The sequence below is a fragment of the Abrus precatorius genome, unplaced genomic scaffold, assembly GCF_003935025.1.
Source record: "Abrus precatorius isolate BTA unplaced genomic scaffold, Abrus_2018 Scaffold9, whole genome shotgun sequence".
NCBI classification, from domain to species: Eukaryota; Viridiplantae; Streptophyta; class Magnoliopsida; order Fabales; family Fabaceae; genus Abrus; species Abrus precatorius.
In genome coordinates, this window is record NW_020874439.1 from 20,144,833 (window position 1) to 20,168,637 (window position 23,805).

Below are 23,805 nucleotides of genomic sequence, written 5' to 3' on the forward strand. Positions count from 1 at the left end.
TTTAGTTATTTTATCTCGTTTGTAGTGAGATGACAGAGGGTTATGTCCTTATATATTATACTAGTGAGATTATAAATATATTGGAAGGAGAGAAGTTTTGTAGTAATAATCAAGCTTGGTTGGTTATCCGTCTACCGATTACTTTGTTACAATTGGAAAGTCGAATATTTGAAGAGTATGAGGGAAACAACATACAAGTTTTAAAAAAAAATTATAGGATGCTAGTTGATATTGCGCTAAATGGTATTCGATAGAAAAGGTGACAACTTTGGAAAAATGAGCACATTAATCACATGTTTAGTTTTTTTATCTCGTTTGCTGAAGCTTTTACAGTAGAGTTATGATGAGGACATTCAGGCCCAAGCCCATGGAAGAATTCACACCCCAAGGAAGGTCCAAGATCCACTTGAAGACTTATGCGGGCCGATGACAAGATCAAGAGCTAAGAAAGCCCAAGAAGCATTAGCACATGAAATACATCAGATTGAAATCAAATTAAAGTGAGTGTTGTGCTCTGCTAGGGTCCTTCCTTGCAATCTTCGATCTTATCAAGAATTCATCCATTCTTGTGGCGATATTGTTGGCTTATCAAACATCATCGTTTGTGGCACCCTTTCTATCATATTTCCTTCCTCTTTTTCATTTAGAAGGTATGAATTTTAGTTTTCCCCAATTTTGAATTTTAGGGTTCATAACATTATCTTCCAAACAAACCCTAATTTGTACCCAAAATAACTTTAATTCATATCTCATGATTTATAACTCCAAATTAAGTGATTCTTGAGCTAAAATCATAGTTTACGACGTGAACTTTCCTGTCATTTTTGAAACACTCCATTCCGAAGTTTGTAACTCGAGTTACATCATAGTCCTAGTTAGGTCCAAAATTCAAGAGGCTTAGGATAAACCTCATCAAGTTATTTGTCGAACTAAAATATGATCATTTTAGCTTTAGAGGTTCAGCTCTGAATCCATCACCTTCTCTATCAAATCCAGCCCATTAGTTGAGGTGTTTTGCCATGACGTGCATAATTCACATGATGAGATACATTAAGTTTTGAATACCTTGTTAAATAGATTGAAAAGTCATTATCGCAAAATGCACAGGAAAAGACATAAGGTAATTTGGTTGGAGATTTTGATTTTATTGTAGAGCAACAAGATGATGAAAATGATCAAGGGGAGGACCTTGATCATAAAGGAGGTAAACAATTTTTTGATGTGAACTTTGGTGAATATTTGATGTCGCGATCTCATTCTAAATCTCAATCAAGACAACATCATAGTCATTACTCAATGGTTGATTTAGATGTAATGCATTGTAATGTAGGTGAGTCTAGTTCAAGTTTGAGCATAGGGAGAGAGAATGATTTGGCACTTGGCCAAGTATTTTGTACTAAGGATGAAGTGACGTTTGCTGTTAAACATTATAACATTCGAAGAGGTCTTCAGTATAAATTTTATGAGTCTGACCACGTTAAATTTCATTGCAAGTGTGTAAATTTTGGCATTGACTGTAATTGGAGTATACGTGTCACTTTATGCCAAAAATTGCAACTTTAGAAAGTGCAAAAGTTAATAGAACCACACACGTGTTTTTTTAATCTATGAATCAGCATGCTCAGATGGATTATCATATTATCTGTGCGCATATATACCCCATAATTCAAGCAAATCTGACGATCTCCATTAAATCTGTACAAGCATGAGTGGAGTCAGAGTTGAAATTCAAGACAATATATAGAAATGTGTGGCTGGCGAAACAGAAAGTTATTGCAATGATATATAGAGATTGGAAAGAATCATATAATGAACTTCCTAAATGGCTGGGTGGCTTGTAGTCTTATATGCCAGGTACTATTGTCCAAATGCAAACTAAACCATACTATGTTAGTGATGTTGTTGATTATGGTAGCTTTATGTTCCACCGTCTTTTCTGGACCTATCCACTGTGCATAGAGGCATTCAAATATTACAAAAAACTAATTTCAATCGATGGAACACACTTGTATGGAAAGTATGCTAAAACATTGTTAATTGCAATTGCCTAAGATGGCAACTCAAATATCTTACCGGTTGCATTTGCTGTGGTGGAGGAAGAGACAAAAGAAGCATGATCTTTTTTCTTGAGAAATGTTCATGAGCATGTGACACCACAAGAGAGAATTCTTGTCATATCTGATAGGCATCATGCTATCAAAGCATCTTTAGAAGATACAGGCAGTGATTGACATCCCTTTTCAGCTTATCATGCATATTGTTCATGACACACTGCGTCAAATTTTACTATAAAGTTCAAGAATAAAGGTGCAAAGCGATTGCTAATGAATGCAACATATGCAAAGACTGAGTATAATTTTCTATACCGGTTTAGAACGTTGGGCGATGTGGATCCCACAATATGTGCATGGACTAATAACATACTACACAAAAAGTAGGCTCAATATGCTGATGAGCGTTGTTGCTTTGGCCACATGACAACTAATTTATCTAAGTGTATGAATGTTATCATGAAAGGCACTCACAATCTTTCCATTATAGCCATAGTTAAGTCAACCTATTATTACCTTATTGAGTTGTTTGTACAAAAGGGCACACAGGCGAAGATGTAACTTGCAAGTAGCAAAAGCTTTTCAGAGGCCCTATTAAATACAATTCAGGAGCACAGACAACACTTTGGTAACATGAGTAGCTCTCGAGTGACTCGTGATGCCTTAGAATACTTGGTGTTTAAACAAGATAATATAGGAAATTGTGGTAAAAGGGAATTCAAAGTGCAATTAATAGAGCGATGATGTGATTGTGGAGAATTTTAAAAATTGCATTATCCATGTCGTCATGCACTCGTTGCGTGTTTTGACGCTCGACGAGATTGAATCTCTTTTTTTCATGAGATTTATATCATGGAGTCTGTGTTCAATGTGTATAAAGCACAATTCTAAATGAAGACATGTGGCCACAATACACTGGACCAACTATACAGATAAATCCTGCACTTAAGCAAACTTTTGAGGGTCATTCGGTTACCACGAGGATTCACAATGAAAAAAATGAGACTGATCTGAGCTAGAGAAAACGATGTGGATTGTGTAGAGGTACCAGTCACACCAGACAGACATGCCCAAATGCTTCATTCTTTAGCCAACATAATTAATTCAGTATGTTATGTACTAAGAGCAATATTAATTTTAATTTGTTCTACTGTATCTGTTATTTATTGTCTAGTTATGTTATGTACAAAGACTAATGTTTTTAAGTTTACGTCACCACTATCTCCATTTATCGTCTGGTTATGTTATGTACTAAGACTAATTTCCATTCTTGGATCTAGAGACGACTATCATATTATAATGTCTACTTTTGAAAATCTAAGAATCTTGTACAATAACAAAATAATATATACAATCCTCCCAACTAAATATCAAATAAATAAAAATTGCACCAAATTATTGATTGATATTTTCTTCATCTAGAACATGAAATTTAAATTAAAACATTACAACAAAATTAAATTTAAATTAACTATGTCACAATATCAATTTAACAAAATTTTTATTTCAATTTATTATAATTTATAAATTACTACAATATGAAACTAAATTATTATAATAATTAAAAATATATAATAGAAAATAATTAAAATTAAAAATATAATAATTAGAAATATATAACAAATAATTAAATTTAATTTACAATATAATAATTAACATCTACACATTTTTTCAAACATACAATTACAGAATTAATGACACATTAAATTAAATACAAAAATAATTCAATATAATTTAACCAAATATATTTTAAAATTAAATTACTTATATTGAAAGCTTACTTACAATATGATTAATAAAATTAAATCGATATAAATTGTTATCTATCTTCCTATTGTCCTCTATCTTCCCCGCTCTTCTTAGCTCCCACTTTCTCTATTCTTGTTTCAGGATAAATAGCTAAAGAAGTCGATTATATTTGTCTCCAGAATAATACTAAAGTTGATTCAAATCGATTATCATTTTACTTTACAAGTTAATTATAATTGACTTCTTTAAAATCTCTATGGGAAAATTATTTTCAATCGACTTTCATATGCCAAAATCAAGACATTCTCTTGATGAAATTGATTTCAAGACATAGGCATAATTTGCTAACAAATTTTATTTATTTACATAAAAAATCTTTTACTTTTTATTATTGTTATCGTTACTTTACATAGTAATGGTGAAATTTTCATAAAATTATATATAATTAATGTAAATTTTAATAAATCAATTTAAAACCATGTTTTAATGGCATTTCCAAAACTTCTCATGAAGGTCCTTAGTACTTGTAGAGTTTTTCTTTTTCTTTTTTTTGGTTAAATTTTAAAAGTAATATATATTGTGAGTTAAGCTATTTTCATAAATAATGTTAAAATCATAACTATTCATAATGTGCTATAATGGTGCAACCATGTTTGCCACTACAATTTGCATGTCTTATTGCATAATTTTAGAAAAGTAAAATAAATTCTATTTTGTTATACTAAAATAGTATTTTGATTTATTTTAAAGGTAGAAATGTAATTTATTACCTATATGAAATCTATATATTAAATCAACTTCATCTTCTCTCTCTTATTTTTTTCATTCACTGATCACTTTTGCTTCAAACTTTGTTTATTTTTTCTCATCTTCTACTTTGTCGTTTAAGATTTATTTTTCTGTTTATGCTCTATTTATTTGTTCATACTTTCCTTTACTGTTCATGATTTCATGCTCTGTTTTGCTGAAAGAGATAATACTCTACTTTTCTATTCATACCCTATTACTTGGAAAGAAAATGATCTAAGCTCTTTTTGCTATTCCATACTTCTAATCCCCTTCTATTGCATCTTCTCGACAGGAACAGAAGCAATGAGCTTCTGCAATTGTTGCTTTGCTTGTGGTTTGGTGAAGCTTACAGAAGAAAATATTGACATTGTTTGGCAATTGAATAGCCTTAGAAGAGTGTTACTTGCGACTTTTGTTTGAAAAACACAACAGGGAAACTACAAGAGCAAAAAAGACACGAAATTGAGATAAGGGAAGATGTGAGTACTTGTAAAAAAATTCTATTAGAGATTAAGAAGAAGCTCGTTGAAGCATACCAACAAAAGAAGGTTGAAAATGATGAAGATACAATTGATGGATTGAAGGAAGATGAAGATGAAGATGAAGAAGGAAAGGTTTGAGAAATACACCTCGTTCAGGATGTAAAAAGACCTACAATTGAATCAATTAGTGTTGATTTTGCTGTGAAGAAGGGAATGAATCTAAAAGGTTCTTTGGGTTTGCTACTCATGAAGAAGCGAAAAGCATCAATTAAATTGGAAAAAGTTCAAAAGTAAACAAACATTAATGATACTTGGGACAAAGAAGCAAGGACAATGGCAATATACATTGCAAAGTTTTTTTATAGAAATTCAATCTCATTTACTGTTGTGAAGTCTAAAAGCATCAAGTTCATGGTTGAAGCAATTGAAAATTATGGTTGACACTTAAAACCATCAAGCTATTATGAAATGAGAGTTCCTTTGTTGAAAAAAGAAATTGGAACTAATAAAGGAGATGACGAAACCTTTTGAGGTAGAACAATTGAACTTTGAATGCTTTATTATGTTAGATGGATGGACAAATAAGAAGAATAGGACATTGGTTAATTTTTTGGTGAATTGTCCATGTGACGTAATGTTCATAAAAAGTGTCAATACTTCTTCGTTTGTAAAAATTGGAGAAAAATTGTTTGAGTTGTTCAATTCCTATGTAGATGAGATAGGAGAGGAAAAATTGTCCAAATAGTGACTGACACTTTTTATTTATAAGTATTATACACTACAAAAATCTTTTTAATACTTTTATCTTATATAAATTCTTAAAATCTTTCCTTAGGTAAATATTTATAAGCAATGAGATCACACCTATTTTGGACTCTTTGTGCAGCCATTCTTTGGACTTTATGTTGAAGGATATTAGGAAGATTCCAAAAGTTGAAAGGACCATACAAAGAAGTTATTCTCTTGTAGGATTCATATACAATCACTCCTTGGCTTTGAACTTGATGAGAAAGTTCACAAAAAGATAGAATCGATTAGGCATGGAGTCACTAGATTTGTAACAACATTTCTCACTTTGCAAATGTTGCAAAAACAAAAATGCAACTGTAGAAAAATGTTCACTTCGAATGATTGGTTGAAATAAAAGATAACCAAAGTGACTAAAGGTAAGAAGGCAACTTACATTTGTATTGATACCTACATTTTGGAATAAAGTCTTGTACACTTTTAAGGTGATAAAGTCTCTTGTGTGTGTACTAAAACTTGCAGACAATGAAAAAAGGACAACAATAGGATATATATATATATAGATGAAGCAATGGATAGAGCTAAGAAAGTTGTTGAAAATGAAGAGATGTATAAGCATGTATTTAAAACCATTGATAGAAGGTGAGAATATCAACTTCATCATCCACTACATGACACAAGTCATTTCTTAAACCTCAAATTCTACTATAATCTAAGTATTGATTTTGATGTTGAAATAACCATGAACTATACAAGTGCATTGAGTAAGTTTGAAAAGAGGTGGATAAAATTACAATTGAATTGACTACGTACAAAAGAGTTGATGAAATCTTTAGTTTAAATGCAACTATAAGACAAAGACATAATTTGGCTCCTATTTAATTTAAATCAAAAGAATTTGATTTCTTTTAAATGTTGTTTATTGTGTTTTTTTATAATTAAATAATGCCAATATTTTAATTTCATTAAGCTAAATGGTGGAGAAATAATAGAAATCAAGTTCCAAACTTGCAAAAGTTGACCATTAAAGTGTTGAGCTTGACTTGTTGTTCATCAAGCTGTAAGAGAAATTAAAGTCTTTTTGAACATGTAAGTAACTAAGTTTTAATTAGTAATTTTTTTTAGATTTATATTAATTGATGATTAAATTCACTCTAAGAAGGGAAGCAAATTAGAGAACCAAAGTTATAAGATTTTGTTTATATTAAGTATAACCAAAATATGTTAGATCATTATAATAGTGGTAATGTGATTAATCTCATTGTTTTGAACGATTTTGACAATTAAAATGAGTGATTGATTGGAGAAATAGGAGAAGGAAAAAACATGAAACATACTGAAGATGAGTTAGTATTTGATGCTGATAATTGAATTTGGAGAATTATTGCTAAAGCTATTGGGGCTGATCTAGTGGTTACACTAGATAACAAACAATATTACAAAAGAAAATTGTAACTACCTCTCATTCTAAAAAAAGAAAGATATTATGCAAAATAAAGAGAAAGAAATAAAAGTAGATGAAGAAACTAAAGAAGATGAAGAACACATCTATAGAAGTAGTAGTGTGAAGAGTGACAATGAAGAAGATGATTTTCAATCAAAGATAGAATTTGATTAGATTAAAATTAGGGTCAAATTACATTTAAACTTTAACTTTATCCTATGAAAATATTTTTTATTTAATTACACTTATACTGCAGTATTTTATGATTACGGAATTAATTTTGAGAATTTTTTGAACATTTATACTAAAATTTTGTGTACATAACATATTATACATGCATATTACAATTTTTAAACATCAATTATCTCATTATAGACTATTTTGCTATAGCGTTTTAAAGGTCATTTGTTGTAAACTTTAAATTTTAAAGTTGAATTTATGCATTTAAATGTAATAAAGGTTTATTAAAAAATAAAATATTTATACATTAAATAAATAAAAATATAATAAATATTTCATTTTTAATAAAATTTTATTAATATTAAAAGTTTAAATTTAATTTTAAGGACTGAAATTAATGTTAATTTGTTTTATTTTAACTTTAATTAATTATTTTTTTAATTATAATTTGAGTTTCAAGTATACTTTTCTTTTATTGGAGGATATTCTAATGCAAAAAGGATACACTTGAAAGCAAAATGATTATGAACATTTCCACCTAGCAGTTCAAACACTGGCACTTTAGGATGCTCTAAAATGCAAAATAAATATAGACATTTCTTCAAATGGAATGAAAGACATCACCAAAAAACAAAAAATGGAATGAAAAACAAAACTTTTGCCTATTGGCCTTCACAACTTAAGATGTTCTTACAAAACATTTACCACAAAATAGATAGTGAAAGTGAAAGATGTGCTTCCTCACGCGGTATACATGCATGCAGTAGAGGAATGCAGCTAATGTGACAACTAGAAATGATAATAAAGTCAACTTCCAAAAGTCCTGAAAAGACAAAGAGATAACAGGAAACAGGGTTAACACAACAATTTTGTTAAGCATAAGACTCAATGCAATTGCTAGTTTTTAAAAGTAGATGGAACATTTTTCATTAAGCTTACTTTTATACAAAAAACTGTAGACTTAAGTCAATAATAGCATTGAATAATTTTTGCATTGCTGTTGGAGGAAATGAAATTTGTTTGAAAGGTAAGGGGGGAATATACAACATGGTAAAATTTTTAAGATTAAATTAATTTGTAGGTCCCTAAATTATTTTAGATTTTTCTAAATAACTGCTTTTACTTTAAAAGTATGCAAGTAGGTCTCCAAAAGCATTGATGTAAATGGACTAGTAGATTTTTAGCCTTGCAGACCTAAACATGCATTTATTTGTGGAACAATGATCTGTTTTGGGTTGGACATGAAACATTATAGTTTTAAAACTCACCCGTGGATCAGATATTATGATTCCCATGACATAGGCCAATAAATCCATCGAAGATTGAAGTGAACTTTGAACCCCTCCAACAATCAAGCGATCAGATTCAGAGACAAGATCCTGTTTTAAAAAAAATGAAGACAAAGAAAGAAAAAATCTGGCCAAGATGATCATAAAGAAAGTGAACTTCAAGTGGCGTTTGGTTCTGAGACAAAGACACTAGAACAGAAATACGGAGGCAGCGTATCATGTTTGACTAGTGTCTCATTGAAGAGAGAGAAAGACACAAATAACACTAGGACACAAATTCAAAGAACACTAGTGTATCTCCTGAAAAAAGGATACTAGTGTCCCAGCTCTAGAGATAGAAGATAAACTTTTGAAGACAAAAATATCTCTCATAATTTTTAAAAATTACATAATTTTTAAAAATTGCATAGATTACCCTCATAATTTTTATATTCAAACACAATACAAGACACAAACATTAATATCTCTGTCCTTTATTGTCTCAATGTCTCTATCTCCAATGTCCAAAGACAGTATCCAAAAGCTATCAAGGATTCATCAGACACTAAAAGCTAGATGTCAAAACTATTAAATAATTCATACAATAAGGGAATTTCTTGCCTGCATTTGTTGAAGTACAGATAGGTCAAACATCCACAACCCAAGTCGAGATATAGCCACTCCTCCCATCAAAATATATGATGATAGAAAGCTATTTTGGATCCATATTGCTGCTATACATGGAAGGAGGCAAGTCCACTGCATGCAAAACATACATAAACTATGACGACAAAGATAAGAAGAAAGCCTATATACTAATGTCTTTTCATACTTGTCCACAGAGGAGGAAAAATGAGTACTTCTATAAGAACCTTTTAACTAAATCACACTTGTTAAGAAAAATTATTAGAAGCAGTTAATGTATTGGTGTCTGAAAAATTCATTACAGCATTACGTTTAACCCCAGTTAAAGTCAAACTTTATTTTTATATTAATTATCAAGAAGTTAGAAGGGTTTGATAATGAAAGGCAAATATGTAAAAAAATTAATAAATGCTCCCAAAACTTAGTAAAGAGTTTTATATTAAGGACCAAGAAAAATCTTTAAGAGCTTCTTATAAAAAGGATAGTGGAAGTACAAGCAATCTAAATTCTAAACTAGTTATTTAGATAGAACATTTTCGAGCCATTACTAAGTTTATACCTGAGACCATATAGACCAAAGTCCAGTTCTAACAGATGATATATGAGACTGTAAAATAGGATATATAACTGTTGCAGCTATTCCAATCACAGCACTGATTCCTCTTGCTATTCCAATAACATATGCAGGTATGCCTTCCCATTCTAAGGTTGCTGTCATCAAAGTTCCAAAGCTGAGGCAAGTAATTGGAATTTCATTAGTGAGGCCTCATGCTCAGTTGACAGCAAAGAAATGCAAGACATGTTTTTTAAAGTGTGTTTACAACAAAATTTTGTTGAACGACTGTGTCAATTGACTACAGTACAATGCATTGATATTTTTTTTTAATAAATAAAACAGTAATTTGACACAACATGGACGCACAACTGCTACAGATGCCATTGTTGCTGAATCTTAGAAAGCACTAACCCAATATAAAGAACAAAGATGATATGATATAGACACAAAGATATGACACTGACAAATGTTAAAAATTATCCGACATGATATCATTAGTACAACATCATATAAAGTTAAAACAAAATTAACATAAAAATTCAAGTAAAATATTATAAAATGTAGTTAGGACTTGGGAGTATTTGAAATGTCCATGAACTGTTTGATACATACATCTACTATTCTGAGGTGTTTTTAAAAAAGAAAAAGATTAGCTAGCCCTAGAGTGTTGTCTAACTAGCAAAATTTGAGATACATTACACATAATAGTACTATAAAAGCTTCTAAGGAGTTAAAAATGAAAATATCAAGGAAAATCCTTTATAGACATGCCATTTTTAACTTCATGTGTTATGGCCTTCTTTTTATTCATAAATAGTTCAGATACTTTAAGCATTAGTGGAAAAGGCCAATTCAGACTATAATTTTTTCATGTAATATTTTCTTGCTATAGTTGTTTGTAACCTTTCACCTGAGTACAGTGAAAAATAGCAAGGCCAGAGCTAGTCCAGGAAGGGCAACTTCTTGCTCTAAATAACCTCTCCATGCAGCAACATAAGGAATCTCTGAAATCTTCTCAGAAATTTTTTTACTGCATTTTCTATTTGCCAATTCCAAGTTATCATCAGTAACAGAAAGCAAGCTATCTTCCTCCAAAGTTGACTCGTTGCTTTCTTGATCATTTAGTATTAGAAGTCTTTCCATCCTCCTTTGGCTACTTTGGCCCAAAGCTGGAATTCCATTATACACAGCTGTAAAAAGCAAATACTCAACCCAAACAGAGAGAGTATTCCATAGTGCTAAGGCTATAGCAGATACTCTTAGTGACACAAAGCTTATTATGAATCCAGTTATGACAGGAGCAAGCAGCTTGCAGGTTAGATCAATGCGTCTTGTGACTGAATTCATCTTTGTCAGCATTTCTGGGGGTTGGCCTTCAGATATAACTAACAACCTGTACAAGAAAGCAACCATAATGTTTCACCAAGGCTCTCCCTCTTCATTGGAAACGAGAATAAAAGCATTTTTTTTATAGAATATTTCTTCTATAACTTAGAAATTTCATATTATTCAATATCGTTTAAAAGAAGTGATTATGTAAAATATCAGCAAAGTCATTACATTTTGATGAGAGAAAAATAGAAGTATTGACCTTGCTGTAAAGTACCATATTTCCTTATCATCCACAATTAAACTTACAGGAAATCAAGCAAAATTTCTAGACAGGAACAACTGAAATTTATCCGATTAGTAAACGTTGAGAGATTGTAGACAGCATGACGTTGAGAACTAAATCTTTTGCATCAATATAGGATTCAAGCAATAGATTACTCATTGTACAATGTACATGCTTGATCAAATATAAATCTTTCCTGAATGAAGTTTGAAGAATATTACCATTCTCTTTCAATCAAGATTGTTCCGGCAAGTGTTGAAAGTACGCCAATACCACCACAAATATTGATTATCAATACCAGCAATATGAAAGCTGAGAAATTTGTAAACTTCAAAGATGAGAAGGTAAGTAAGGCCACCACAGTGGCCCCAGCAATAACGAAAGATAGGTTTTGTGTCACCAACCACAATTGCAAAACCTGCCAATAAAAATGCAGATAGAGTTACTTCATCAGAGGCACCTTGACCTTTATAATCAAAGAATAATGAAGCAAATTGGACTAGCTACCACTAATAGTGTGAAATTGCTATGTACATTTTATCTTTGAATTTTGTTGATATCTCATTTTAGATAATACTATGCAAGGAAACTACATACTCTTGAGTCTTTGCACCTATGTAGTCCTCATTTAGTCCATTTCTTTCTTGTGTTATGTAGGAATTCTTCTCCCACATCTCATTCATACTTGAAATCCCAACTAAATCTGTGATGATTGAAGTAAATGCGAAAAAAGTGACCAAGAAGTAAGCCTCAATACCAGATCCATAACTTCTCTGAAGAGAGTGGAAATTTGGGATTTATTTAAGCAACATTTTATATTGGTTAAAGAGGGTCAATGGTTTATCCTTTACGGGACACAAGTGAAAGATAAATTAGTCTAAAGATATTTATTTGCTCTTCTACAACTTTTTCAAAATAATAACAAAATTTTATTAGAGATAAAAGTATAAAAGTATTTTCAATGTTACCAATAAAAAAAGGACTAAAAATATATTTTCTAACAAACCATGAATTATTGACTAAAATTTATTAAAAATTATAAGAGTATAAGTAAAAATCATTAAATTAAGAGATAAAATCATTACATTAAGAGAAAGACTTACGTAATTCTTTACAAAATTTAGCTAATAACTAAAAGTGTATTAGAGACTGTAGTGTATATTATAAATAATTTACTTTAAATAAATTTATTGTGAGCGGTATTTATGTTATAAAAAATTTATTTTTAATAAAAAATTAGTACTTTTGAATGTTTTAAGTTTAAACCTATTCACTGAACTAAAATTAACAAGAATTTAGCTAATACTATAGGCAATAGCAAAAAGAGAGCATGGCTTCAGGGGTGAGATAAAAAACTTGGGGCTCTCACCTTCACACAAGACAATTTATCAACCAATCTTCCAATTATGGGACCAAACACGGCAATGGAGGCAGATTCAACAGCACCATATATTGCTGCATAGAGCAACGAATCGGGCCAAATATTGATCATATATAAACCAACAGAAAATTCCCACATTCTGCAAACAAAGATCCTCCGTAAATTTTACTAAAAAAACACAAAAAACAAAGCAAACTGGTGTAACCATTCACTGATCCACCAACGATTTTGATATCACGTCTAATGTAGTCTGCATGTCAACTTTGTAATAGATAAATTTAATAGATACAGTTGAACTGGATGTGACATAATTCATATTGAGGTATATATTTCTTATCACACTAATGATTTTCTCATTATAGACATTTCAACTCATCCTTTTTGATAATAATGTATAAACACCCATGATCCTATTTTGATAAAGGAAGATTTTAAAAGCAAGAAATTCAAATTGTGACAATGAAATCAAAAGGAACTCAGGAACCACTAATGATTTATCAATGTTAATTATGAGTTTAAACCAATGATGAGAAGTAAAAGAAGAACCTGGCACCCCATCTTGCTAAGAAGTGGCCAATATATAAATAAGTGATGAGAGCAAATGGCTTTTCCTGTTGTTGAGGGAACGGAGATACCCTCAATTTGCGGCTTTCTTCCATATCCGATTCTTACCCTCATTCACTCACTCACTCACTCCTTTTGACCATTACTATCACAGTGGTTAATCTTAACCTACGTGCGATTTCTCTCATCAATTATACAAAATAAATAAATAATAATAATTGGCCAATGAAACAAACAATTTTGCTCAAAGTCAAAGCTACAGAATAACAGTTCGTTGAATTGCGGCTGGAATCTCCGCTAGAATGAGGCCAGTAATGAGTCTACGTGTTGTTTTTGTAGCCACGTAGAAGACAAATTTGATGTCAGCAACAACTCTCTTCATTTTTTTTACACTTTAGCAAGTTTATTTTATTAAATTATGATTATTATTATTTTATAGAAATAATTATTGTTTTTATAATTTTACTATTAATAATTAATTTATTTTTAATAAAAAATAATAAATAAATAAGATATTAGTTTTAAAGTATAATGAAAATTAATTAATATTTTTTTACAATATTTAATATTTTTTTAAATTTTGTATAAAACTTTAATCGTAAAAAAAAAGTGAAAAGAGTAACATAATGTCTAAGGCAAAGCTTTTACATGAATAAATATTGAATGTAAAGATTGAATTTTGTCATGGATTTTTCAACATTGGTTTTTTTTTAAAATATTGGGAAATGAAGTGAAAAAATAATGACAAAATAAATTAATAAACTAACTTAGGTAAATTTAAAAATTAAGGAACATTGTACTTATTACTTTAAAGAGATGTTGATTAAATGGTTTTGCATCCTCAATGTGTTAATCTCTTAATTTTAAATGAATTTAAGTGTTTATGAGCTCGTATTCTAATTTTTCATTTTAAATGTTACTTCCATATATGATTTTGTTTTTAGGATATCAATTTGCTTTTGTGATGCATAAAATGTATAGATGAGTTGACCACTACGTAGGAGGCTTCAATGCAGGATGGATGGAAAGGCAAAAAGTGCAAGTTTTAGCAACAATATGGATGATAATATGAACAAAAGATACGACGTATATGCATATTACTATTATGATAACATTTTAAAGCATTTCATTGAGATTTTAAATGTTACTTTTGTATGACCTAAATATCTATTTTTTGTTAAATATATTGTTGGCAGTTGTTAAAAATAATAATAAGAGGAAGACTAATAATGACATACACTACTAAATTGACATACATTTATTGAAAAATATGTAAGCACGAGAAAAAAACCATTAATTTATAAGTACGAAAAATAAGACTTACAAAATCTCTTCAGATAGAATATTCAATGCGTTAGTTACAACATTGCATTGCACAAATCAAAACGCTTGTAACTATTAATGCATTGTTTACTATTCTTTATAATTTTTATAGTGTGTTAAAAGAGAATGTGCTACATGGAATATTAGTATGTGTTACTAGTATTTCTATAATTAATAAATATTCATTCATTATGGACAACGTAAAGTGCTGCACCTTCCAATTTGTGATTAACTCCCCAATCTTAGCTCTAAATTGCACATCATTTCTTGAGGTGTCCAATCCTGTCATTCTATTTTTCAACAGAACAAACGATTAAGAAAATTTTTGGTAGTCACCGAGATGATAGTGTCAAATGGGTGATGATGCTGTTGGCATGTTTATATATCGTACGTAGTCACACAAGATATGGCAGGAACTCCAAATTTTTTAAATTTAAGTTGCCCTTTTCAATGTGGCCACCTTTTAAGATGGTTGTGACAATTGTTATATGGTTTTTGGAGACTCTTAAATATGTTTAATTGCTTATTTATTCTGTAATTGTTTAGGCATTGGTTGCAATTCTATGTGATCACCGCTAGTAAGTTTTCTAATCTAATATTATTTTATGAGCCTGCAGGTGGTAACAACAACTATACATTGTGCTTAATAGATATCAAAGAAAGCATATCCAATTACACATTTGGTCGTGAATTCTTCAAGTAGAAAGCAAGTCTCTACTACCAAAGACTTGTTTATTCAGTTTCAAGTTTTGTGTCTTGTTCCTTATGAGGTGAATTGTACAATATTTGGCTCTATAGAAGAAAAATTAAATTCTTGATTCATGAGGTTCTCTTAAAGATCAGCTTAAACGTGAGTCACATCAAGTCTTTAATGCATCACTCACATTGCACTTGTAACGAAATCAGCAACTCAATATGTTTGGATTCGCGATTAAATATGGAGCCGTATTTACTATGACATTATTGGTTGTAGCTTCTGTAAGTTTTGTAACCTATTTCCAAACACATAATAAAATTAGAAGCACTTGAAGTAAGATGACGACAATGATGATCTTATTTCATTAAGTGCAAATTTGATAATGTCATCAGTTACTATAAAAAAAAAAGTCAAGTATATAGATTTCAAAACTTCAGTTATTTGATCAATCCAGTATCTCATTAAGGGCAATTCTTATATATGCAAAATGTTTTGCTTAAAAGTAGGATGATTATTGACAAGCACCATACATTATCACTCCATAACCATTGTATTTACATTTCTCCAAATTTTATTAACAGGAACAAAACTTTGGCCCAACAAATAGACCTCCCCAACTTAAGATTCTCTTACAAAACATTTACCCCACAATAGATCAAAGTGAAAGATGTGCTTCCGCACATGGTATACATGAATGCAGTAGAGGAATGCAGCTAATGTGACTGCAAGAAATGATAATAAAGTCAACTTCCAGAAGTCCTGAAAAGAAAATCAGATAACAGGAAACAGGATCAATAAAATGTGATTTTGTTAAGCATCAGATTCAAATCAAAAGCCAGTTTTTGACAATAGGTGAAATTTTTTCGTTAAGTATAACTATAAAGGTACTACTCAGAAATAAATTATATCCAAAGTAGTGTTGTGAATAGTTTTTGTAAAGTTGGAGATAAAATTTGTTTGCAAGGTGAGAAATGAGGGAATTGTGTTCCTACTTGGCATGAACATTTTACTAAAAGCATTAATGCGAATGAACAAGCAGATGTAAATTGTTTTACCGTTGCTATATCTAAGCATGCATTTATTTTGGAGCAACGACCAATTATTAAACAATAATTCTCTCAGGATAGTGAAATTCTGTGTTTCTCCTGTGGTTTTGGAAGAGATCATGGGTGTTGAATTGTAGTTTCTCCATCAGAGAAAGAAATATGCTGCTACATCTTTATATGGTGCAAAAGAAAGCGTGGGAGTGGTCAAATAGAGATGCAATAGATGAATTTGTAGTCTAAAGTTTCAACTGCAATTATTAGATTAACTAGAGTGCCTTTGTTAGATCTAATTTGGTGGCGGTAAAGTTAGAGAATTCCTTTCTAACATTGAAAACTACAGCAATAGTCATTAATGAAAAATGTAGAGGAAAACAAATCAATACAACAACAATCAAGCCTTATCTCACTAAGTGCAGTTAGCTACATCATACAATGTTGTTGAACTTGGTCAAAAATTAAATTATCAGAAATCTGATTAATTTAAAATGTCTCTTTCAATAACTTCGTCTCAGGTTCTTTTGAGTTTCTCTTGATCTATTTTTACTGGACTACAAGTCATACAATCCATTCTCTCTTTATTGGCACTTCCAAAGGTTTTCTTTGCACAATGACCAATCCACTCTCGTATACTGTCATTTTGTATTATGTTATTTCTTACATGTCCAATCATCTAGCTTAGTGTATGTCCCATTATTTATCTTAGTATTCTCATTTTTTTTACTTCCACTTTTTTCTTATGTTGCTTTAAAGCCTAGCATTCACTAACATATAGGATAACTGGTCGTGCTTCATTTGTAGATCTTCATGCAATCTCAGTTTTCTCTCGTATTTTATGTTCAATCACTTTTTCTTACAACTTCATAGTGTGACTCATGAGTTTAATCTCTCTATAGTTCGCACAATTTTGAATATCACCCTTATTCTTTTATATAGGGACCAAAGTACTCTTCATCCATTCATCTGACATATTTTCAAATCTCAAAATCTTATTAAAGAGATTAGTGAGCTACTCCGGTTATTGTTTTCTCAAACTTTTCCAAACTTCTATAGGAAAACAAATCGATAGATTAAATGAAATGATATAAATAAAAGGAATTATTCTTGCATAAACTTCAGAATCAAATTATGTAGCTGTACTTGGGGTTTGCTCATTAAGCTGGCATTTTGTAAGATGTCAATTGTATTAGCAAGATCTGATGAACCATTTCACTGGTGACTTAACGTCTCTTCTTCAGATTGGTGAGTGAATATTAGTCTAGAAGCTTCAAAGGAAACGATATAATGAAGTATATTAAGTGATTTCACTGAGATAGAGAGAGACAGAAATATCCATTCTTACTCTCCCCATTTGTATGTTCGTAACAAGGATGAAGAAAATATGCATATTTGGGTTGGAAATGAATCAATGTAGTTTTAAAACTCACCCGTGGATCAGATATTATGATTCCCATTACATAGGCCAATAAATCCATCAAAGACTGAAGTGAATTCTGAACACCTCCAACAATCAAACGGTCAGATTCAGGAACAAGATCCTATTTAAGAAAGATGAAAAGAAAAATAAGACTAATATGATTATAAAGAAAGAGACCAACAATGATTCATAATAAACATTAAAATCTATATTTCACATTTATTAAAAATATCTTTAGGAAACAATCAGGGTTATCTCTTGCCTGCATTTGTTGAAGTACAGATAAGTCAAACATCCACAATCCAAGCCGCGATATAGCCACACTTCCCATCAGAATATATGATGATAGAAAGCCATTTTGGATCCATATTGCAGCTAAACATGGGAGGAGGCAGGTCCACTTCATATAAAATATACATAAAGAAAGACAACAATGATCAATAGGAATTACTCATAAAGAAGAACAGCCTTCATGTTAAGTATTATACGTGACACTTCTTGTGTACTTGTTCACAAAGAACCGAAATTGAATATTTGACAAGTACATTGGTTATTCATACAAAAAATATATACTTTGAAGTCATTGTTAAGTTTATACCTGAGACCAGATAGACCAAAGTCCAGTTCTAATAGTGGATATATGAGACTGTAGCACAGGATATACAACTGTTGCAGCTATTCCAATCACAGCACTAATTCCTCTTGCTATTCCAATAACATATGCAGGTATGCCTTCCCATTCTAAGGTGGCTGTCATCAAAGTTCCAAAGCTGAGGCAAGTAATTGAAAATTCATCAGTGAGGCTTCATGCCCAATTGACATCAAAGAAATACAATGCATGTTTATTAAAGTGTATTTAGAATGAAATTTTCTAAATGGCTAAAGTATAATTCCCAGCATTGCTAAGCGTCTGTAAACTATAACTTGTAGTTATAGAATGAATCTATGTTTGAGTAACGCTAATCCAAACATGCCATAGTTAAGACTAATGTTTCTTCATATCATATATCTTGTTCTAGTTGTTGGTAAGCTTTCACCTTAATACAGTAAAAAATAGCAAAGCTAAAGCTATTCCAGGAAGGGCAACTTCTTGCTGTAAATAAACTCTCCATGCAGAAATATAAGGGATCTCTGAAATCCAATCAGAAAATTTTTTCTGGCCTTTTCTATCATCAGCCAATTCTGGATTACCACCAGTAACAGAAAGCATGTTGTCTTCAACCAAAGTTGGACTGTTCCTTTCCTGATCACTTTGTAAAAGTCTTGCCATCCTCCTCTGGCTACTTTGGCCCAAAGTTGGAATTCCATTATATACAGATGTAAAAAGCCAATACTCAACCCAAACAGACACAGTATTCCAAAGTGCTAATGTTATAGCAGATGCTTTTAATGATACAAAACTTATTATGAACCCTGTAATGACAGGAGCAAAAAGCTTGCAGCTTAGATCAATGCGTCTCGTGACTGAATTCATCTTTGTCAGCAATTCTGGGGCTTGACCTTCAGATATAACCAACAACCTGTATAATAGAAACTAGAATAAAAACAATTGTTTTACTAAAAATTTCTTCTATAACTTCAACTACATAATAGACATTTCACTTAATTCAGTGCCCCATAAGAAGTGCTACTAAGAAATATCAGCAAAGTCATCACATTTTGAAGAAAGCAACATAGGAGTATTAATAATGCTGTGAGATATCATTTTTTCTTCAATGTCTACAATCAAACTACTAGAAAAGAATCCACTATTTTTACTTGAGTTGAAAAGCTTGAAAGACTGTAAAGACAACATGATGGTTATTAGAACAAAATCTTTAGCATCGATATTTGATTCCAGTAAAAGATTTTTCACTAGGTATGATTAAACAAATGTAGATATTTCTCACTACAACCTCAGCAATATTACCATTCTCTTTCAATCAAGATTGTACCGGCAAGAGTTGAAAGTACACCAATGCCACCACAGATATTGATTATCAACACTAGTAATACGAAAGCTGAGAAATTTGTATTCTTCAGTGACGGGTTGGCTAGTAAGGCAACTACAGTGGCCCCAGCAATAACAAAAGAGAGATTTTGTGTCACCAACCACAATTGCAAAACCTTCCAATAAAACATGCAGACAGAGTTAATTCCTTATAGGATGCACCTTGACCTTCATAATCGAAAAGTTATGCAGCAAATTGAAATAACTAAAGCTACTCAAGTCAGACACAACTACATACCTTTTCTGAATTGTTCAGATTTCATTCTTTAGATAGTAAATGAAAAGATTTTGGCTTTTCGGAAGCACGTTTTTGTAGAATTTTAAACACAAAATAGCTAATTGCAACAGGAAAAAAGCTTTAGAGGTCATATAATTTAATTTCTCATAATCCTTACACAAAAATTAGAGATAAACAATATTTGGGGCTCACCTTCACATAAGACAACTTATCAACCCATCTTCCAATTATGGGACCAAACAGTGCAATGGAGGCAGATTCAATGGCACCATATATTGCTGCATAGAGCAACGAGTCTGGCCAAATGTTGATCATATATAAACCAACAGAGAATTCCCACATTCTGCAAACAGATATTCTCAATGAATTAAACTAAGAAAATATAAAAACAAACCAAACCAACAGTATAGTGTAAATGTAACATAGAGCTGTTACAGTAAACCATTCACTGATGTAACAGTGATTTTGAAGATCTCAACTATCAAACCAAGACTAGTGATCCTAATTCCTAACCACCTACTGTGCACTAAATATACCATATCTAATGTGGTCCAATTTCTCAGCTTGGTACAGTTAGTTTAATTGATACATGTATCTGGGTCATGGTAATATAATAAATATTGAGATATTTTATATCCCAGTCATAAATTTCTGATTTCATGGAAAAGACAATCATTTCAATTCATCTCTTTATGTAACAATACGGTATAAAAACCCATTAATTAATCCAATTAACACGAAATTAAACTGAAATAAAAGTACTAAATAGAAGGGAGAGAGAGGATTTTCTTGACAAAAGGTGATGTTTAAAAACTAGAAGAAAAAGGGAAAAATTTTGTAACAATGAAATCAAAGTACACAAGAGCAAATAGTGATATATCAATATTATTTATGTGTTATATCAAAGTGAGAGATGGATGAAAGAAGAACCTGGCACCCCATCTAGCTAAGAAGTGACCAATATATAAATGGTTGATTAGAGATGGGTTTTCTTGTTCTTGGGCAATCAGAGGCTCCCTCAATATGATGCTTTTTTCCATATCAAATTCTTCCTCTTTAGTCCTTTTGATCATTTGTTTTCTTCCACAATGGTTATCTTAAACAACCAACATGCAGTTTCTGTCATTAATGTGTCACATGATGTTGAGTTCAATTATACAAACAAACAAAAAAATAAAATAAAATAATAATAGGTAACTGAAAGAGGCACTTTTTCACTCTACTTAGGGTTATAGAAAAATAGTTACGTTGAATGCATTTGGAATCTCAGTTAGAGTATTATGAAATGAGGTAGCTAGAGTGAGACGTATGTAGAACTAGTCCATGTATTGTGCGCTGTAGCCACGTAGGAGACACATGGAGATGCTGTGTAATGTTAGAAAGAATTGTACATAAAATATCATTTATCATGGACCCATTAACAAAAAAAACAGTAAAATAACTTCACGGGCAAAAACTTTGAATGAATATATTTTGAATATAAAATTTGAATTTTGTGTTTGAACATTGAACATGAGATTACTTTGCAGAAAACAATTAATGTCAAGTCTACTGGTGGAGATGCTATTCTACTAGGGAGTATTTTACTTAATGAACTAATTGGTAATACATTTTATTATATTTAAACAATTTTCATGCAATGTGATATATTTAAATAATGAATACCAATATTTTCAACATTTAACTTTTAGTAATAAAATTTTAAAACATTTTTTATCACAATTATTTCGTTTAATTAAAAACATACACCTTTTATTTACAGTATCATGCAACGAGCGTTTAATTTTTATTTAATTTATTCATCTTTATTTTTAAATATTATTAATTTAATTTTATATTTTAAATCTTGATATAATATTCTTTAATTTACTCCTATTTAATATAACAAAATATTTATATTTATTAATAACAACATACATTATCCTTTTCAATATCTTATCTGTAATTTTTTAAATCAAGATTATTTGAGTCAAATATTATAAATAATAATGATAAATTTTTAATTGATTCTTATTTTTATTTATTTTTAAAATATATATCACATTAATTTTATATATGAATGAGATATTAAATAATTTTAGAATAATTTAATATATATATATATATATATATATATATATATTTGATAAGAATTTTCAACATTATAAATATTGTAAAATAAAATGATTTAATTAAAATTTATAATAATATTAAAATAAGTATAACTCGTATAACCAAGATAAAATGACACTCGTTTACAAATTAGCTTATATATTTTTAAAAAAATTATATTCTATTTTTTATACGATTGTTTTGTTATGTTTTATCATTGTTGTAAGTTTTTTCAAGTATAAAAATCAATTCGTAAACAAGTGTCGATCGTAGAAGCTAAATGTATATTAATAAAAAAAAAAAGTTTGTTAGCTTGTTTAAAAAAAATAAATATAGGATAACAAATTAAAGATCATGATTTTTTTAAAAATTAGAAGTTATATATTTGAGTTAAAAAAGTCATAGTATTTAGTGAATGGATGGATTAATAAAAAAAAATCATAACTGTAATTAATAAAATATTAAGAAAAGTTTTAGATAACAAAGAATTTTTTTCTAATAAAAAAAATTTAAATATTTGTTTTCATGTATAAAAGATCTAATTAATAATTAAAGATAGAATTATAAGAATCAATTAATAATATTTTGAGTCGATACAATAAGAATTACTTAATTATATCATGATAAAAAAATTTAAAATTTTAAATAGTGACATATTTTTATATCTCAATTCTCAATGATAGTAAATAATTTTTTTACGAAATAAAGTCTTTTCAAATATTTTATGGAAATTTTTATACGATGTATAAAAATATATTAAATATAAATTAAAATAATTACGTATAATAAAATTGTAATAAAAATATTTACGTTAATACTTTATTGATTTGTGTTGTTCAACATGGGTATGTTGATGCCGAGGACGACCGCGTTTACTTGAAAAATAGCACAAGATTGCGCTACGGTGTTGTTATTAACAAGAGCATTCTCGCATGAAAATTGAGAGAAACTTAGCAAGTTTAAGAGACGAAACATCAATTATAATGTTAAAATAAAACAAATTATCATAAATAAAATGAAAAATAACAGTTTATTAAGATCTAACTAATTCACGTGCCAGTTCAGCCTTCTCATGAGCTATTGCAGCATTTAAGACAACTTAATTGACAATTTAATGACTGAATACACTAATAAACAAGAAAGTAATATATATATATAAGTATAAAAAATATTAAATAATATTTGAATAGTTTGGTGTGAGTTTATATTTAAATAGAATCTAACGTAGAAAAAAGAAATAAAAGAGGATTATAATAGTATAGTTTAAGGTAGTATGCATAATTTAGTTTGAGTGGAATAATATTTTATGTGTTAAATACTGGTAAAATATTTGATTCTATGAAGTATCGTTATTAAAAATAGTTTATAGCAGAATATTGAGAAAGATTAATTTTATATGTGAATTAAATTAATAATTTTTTAAATATATTATTAATTTTCTTTAGAGTTGTATGAGATAAAGTATCTCTTATACTTTAAATTTATTTTTAATAAAAAATTAATATTTAAAATATATATATATATATATATATATA

At 29.8% G+C, this 23,805-nt stretch overlaps 2 protein-coding genes across 3 annotated transcripts; both read right to left on the reverse strand.

Moving 5' to 3' along the window:
- Positions 1 to 7,952: 7,952 nt before the first annotated feature.
- Positions 7,953 to 13,607, reverse strand: LOC113850401 (solute carrier family 40 member 2-like). 2 transcript variants are annotated; one of them, XM_027480939.1, is made up of 8 exons: positions 13,454 to 13,582; positions 12,896 to 13,046; positions 11,748 to 11,944; positions 10,822 to 11,304; positions 9,915 to 10,086; positions 9,332 to 9,469; positions 8,711 to 8,821; positions 7,953 to 8,265 (listed from the first exon to the last, which is right to left on the reverse strand). In XM_027480939.1, the coding sequence occupies exons 1-8, from the start codon at positions 13,564 to 13,566 to the stop codon at positions 8,122 to 8,124; spliced, it is 1,509 nt and encodes a 502-aa protein (XP_027336740.1). In that variant the 5' UTR covers positions 13,567 to 13,582; the 3' UTR covers positions 7,953 to 8,121. The 2 variants fall into 2 exon arrangements, 1 of the variants encoding a protein (XP_027336740.1); XR_003502199.1 differs by having other exon boundaries at positions 8,084 to 8,265; positions 8,711 to 8,858; positions 13,454 to 13,607.
- A 2,502-nt stretch (positions 13,608 to 16,109) lies between these two features.
- LOC113850954 (solute carrier family 40 member 2-like) lies at positions 16,110 to 21,229 on the reverse strand. The gene is made up of 8 exons (XM_027481460.1): positions 21,110 to 21,229; positions 20,372 to 20,522; positions 19,861 to 20,057; positions 18,989 to 19,471; positions 18,550 to 18,721; positions 18,214 to 18,351; positions 17,962 to 18,072; positions 16,110 to 16,250 (listed from the first exon to the last, which is right to left on the reverse strand). The coding sequence occupies exons 1-8, from the start codon at positions 21,217 to 21,219 to the stop codon at positions 16,110 to 16,112; spliced, it is 1,503 nt and encodes a 500-aa protein (XP_027337261.1). The 5' UTR covers positions 21,220 to 21,229.
- Positions 21,230 to 23,805: the final 2,576 nt, after the last annotated feature.

What these genes read in the sequence shown, in the direction of transcription:
- LOC113850401 (XM_027480939.1), bottom strand. Translation starts at nt 13,566, where the DNA reads ATGGAAGAAAGCCGCAAATTGAGGGTATCTCCGTTCCCTCAACAACAG. An exon ending in ATAAATTGTCTTGTGTGAAG is followed by an intron (nt 11,945 to 12,895) that starts GTGAGAGCCCCA and finishes TTTTATTGGCAG; the next exon opens with GTTTTGCAATTGTGGTTGGT. An exon ending in CTGTACTTCAACAAATGCAG is followed by an intron (nt 8,822 to 9,331) that starts GCAAGAAATTCC and finishes TTTTTAAAACAG; the next exon opens with GATCTTGTCTCTGAATCTGA.
- LOC113850954 (XM_027481460.1), bottom strand. Translation starts at nt 21,219, where the DNA reads ATGGAAAAAAGCATCATATTGAGGGAGCCTCTGATTGCCCAAGAACAA. An exon ending in TTAGCTAGATGGGGTGCCAG is followed by an intron (nt 20,523 to 21,109) that starts GTTCTTCTTTCA and finishes ATCTGTTTGCAG; the next exon opens with AATGTGGGAATTCTCTGTTG. An exon ending in ATAAGTTGTCTTATGTGAAG is followed by an intron (nt 20,058 to 20,371) that starts GTGAGCCCCAAA and finishes TTTTATTGGAAG; the next exon opens with GTTTTGCAATTGTGGTTGGT.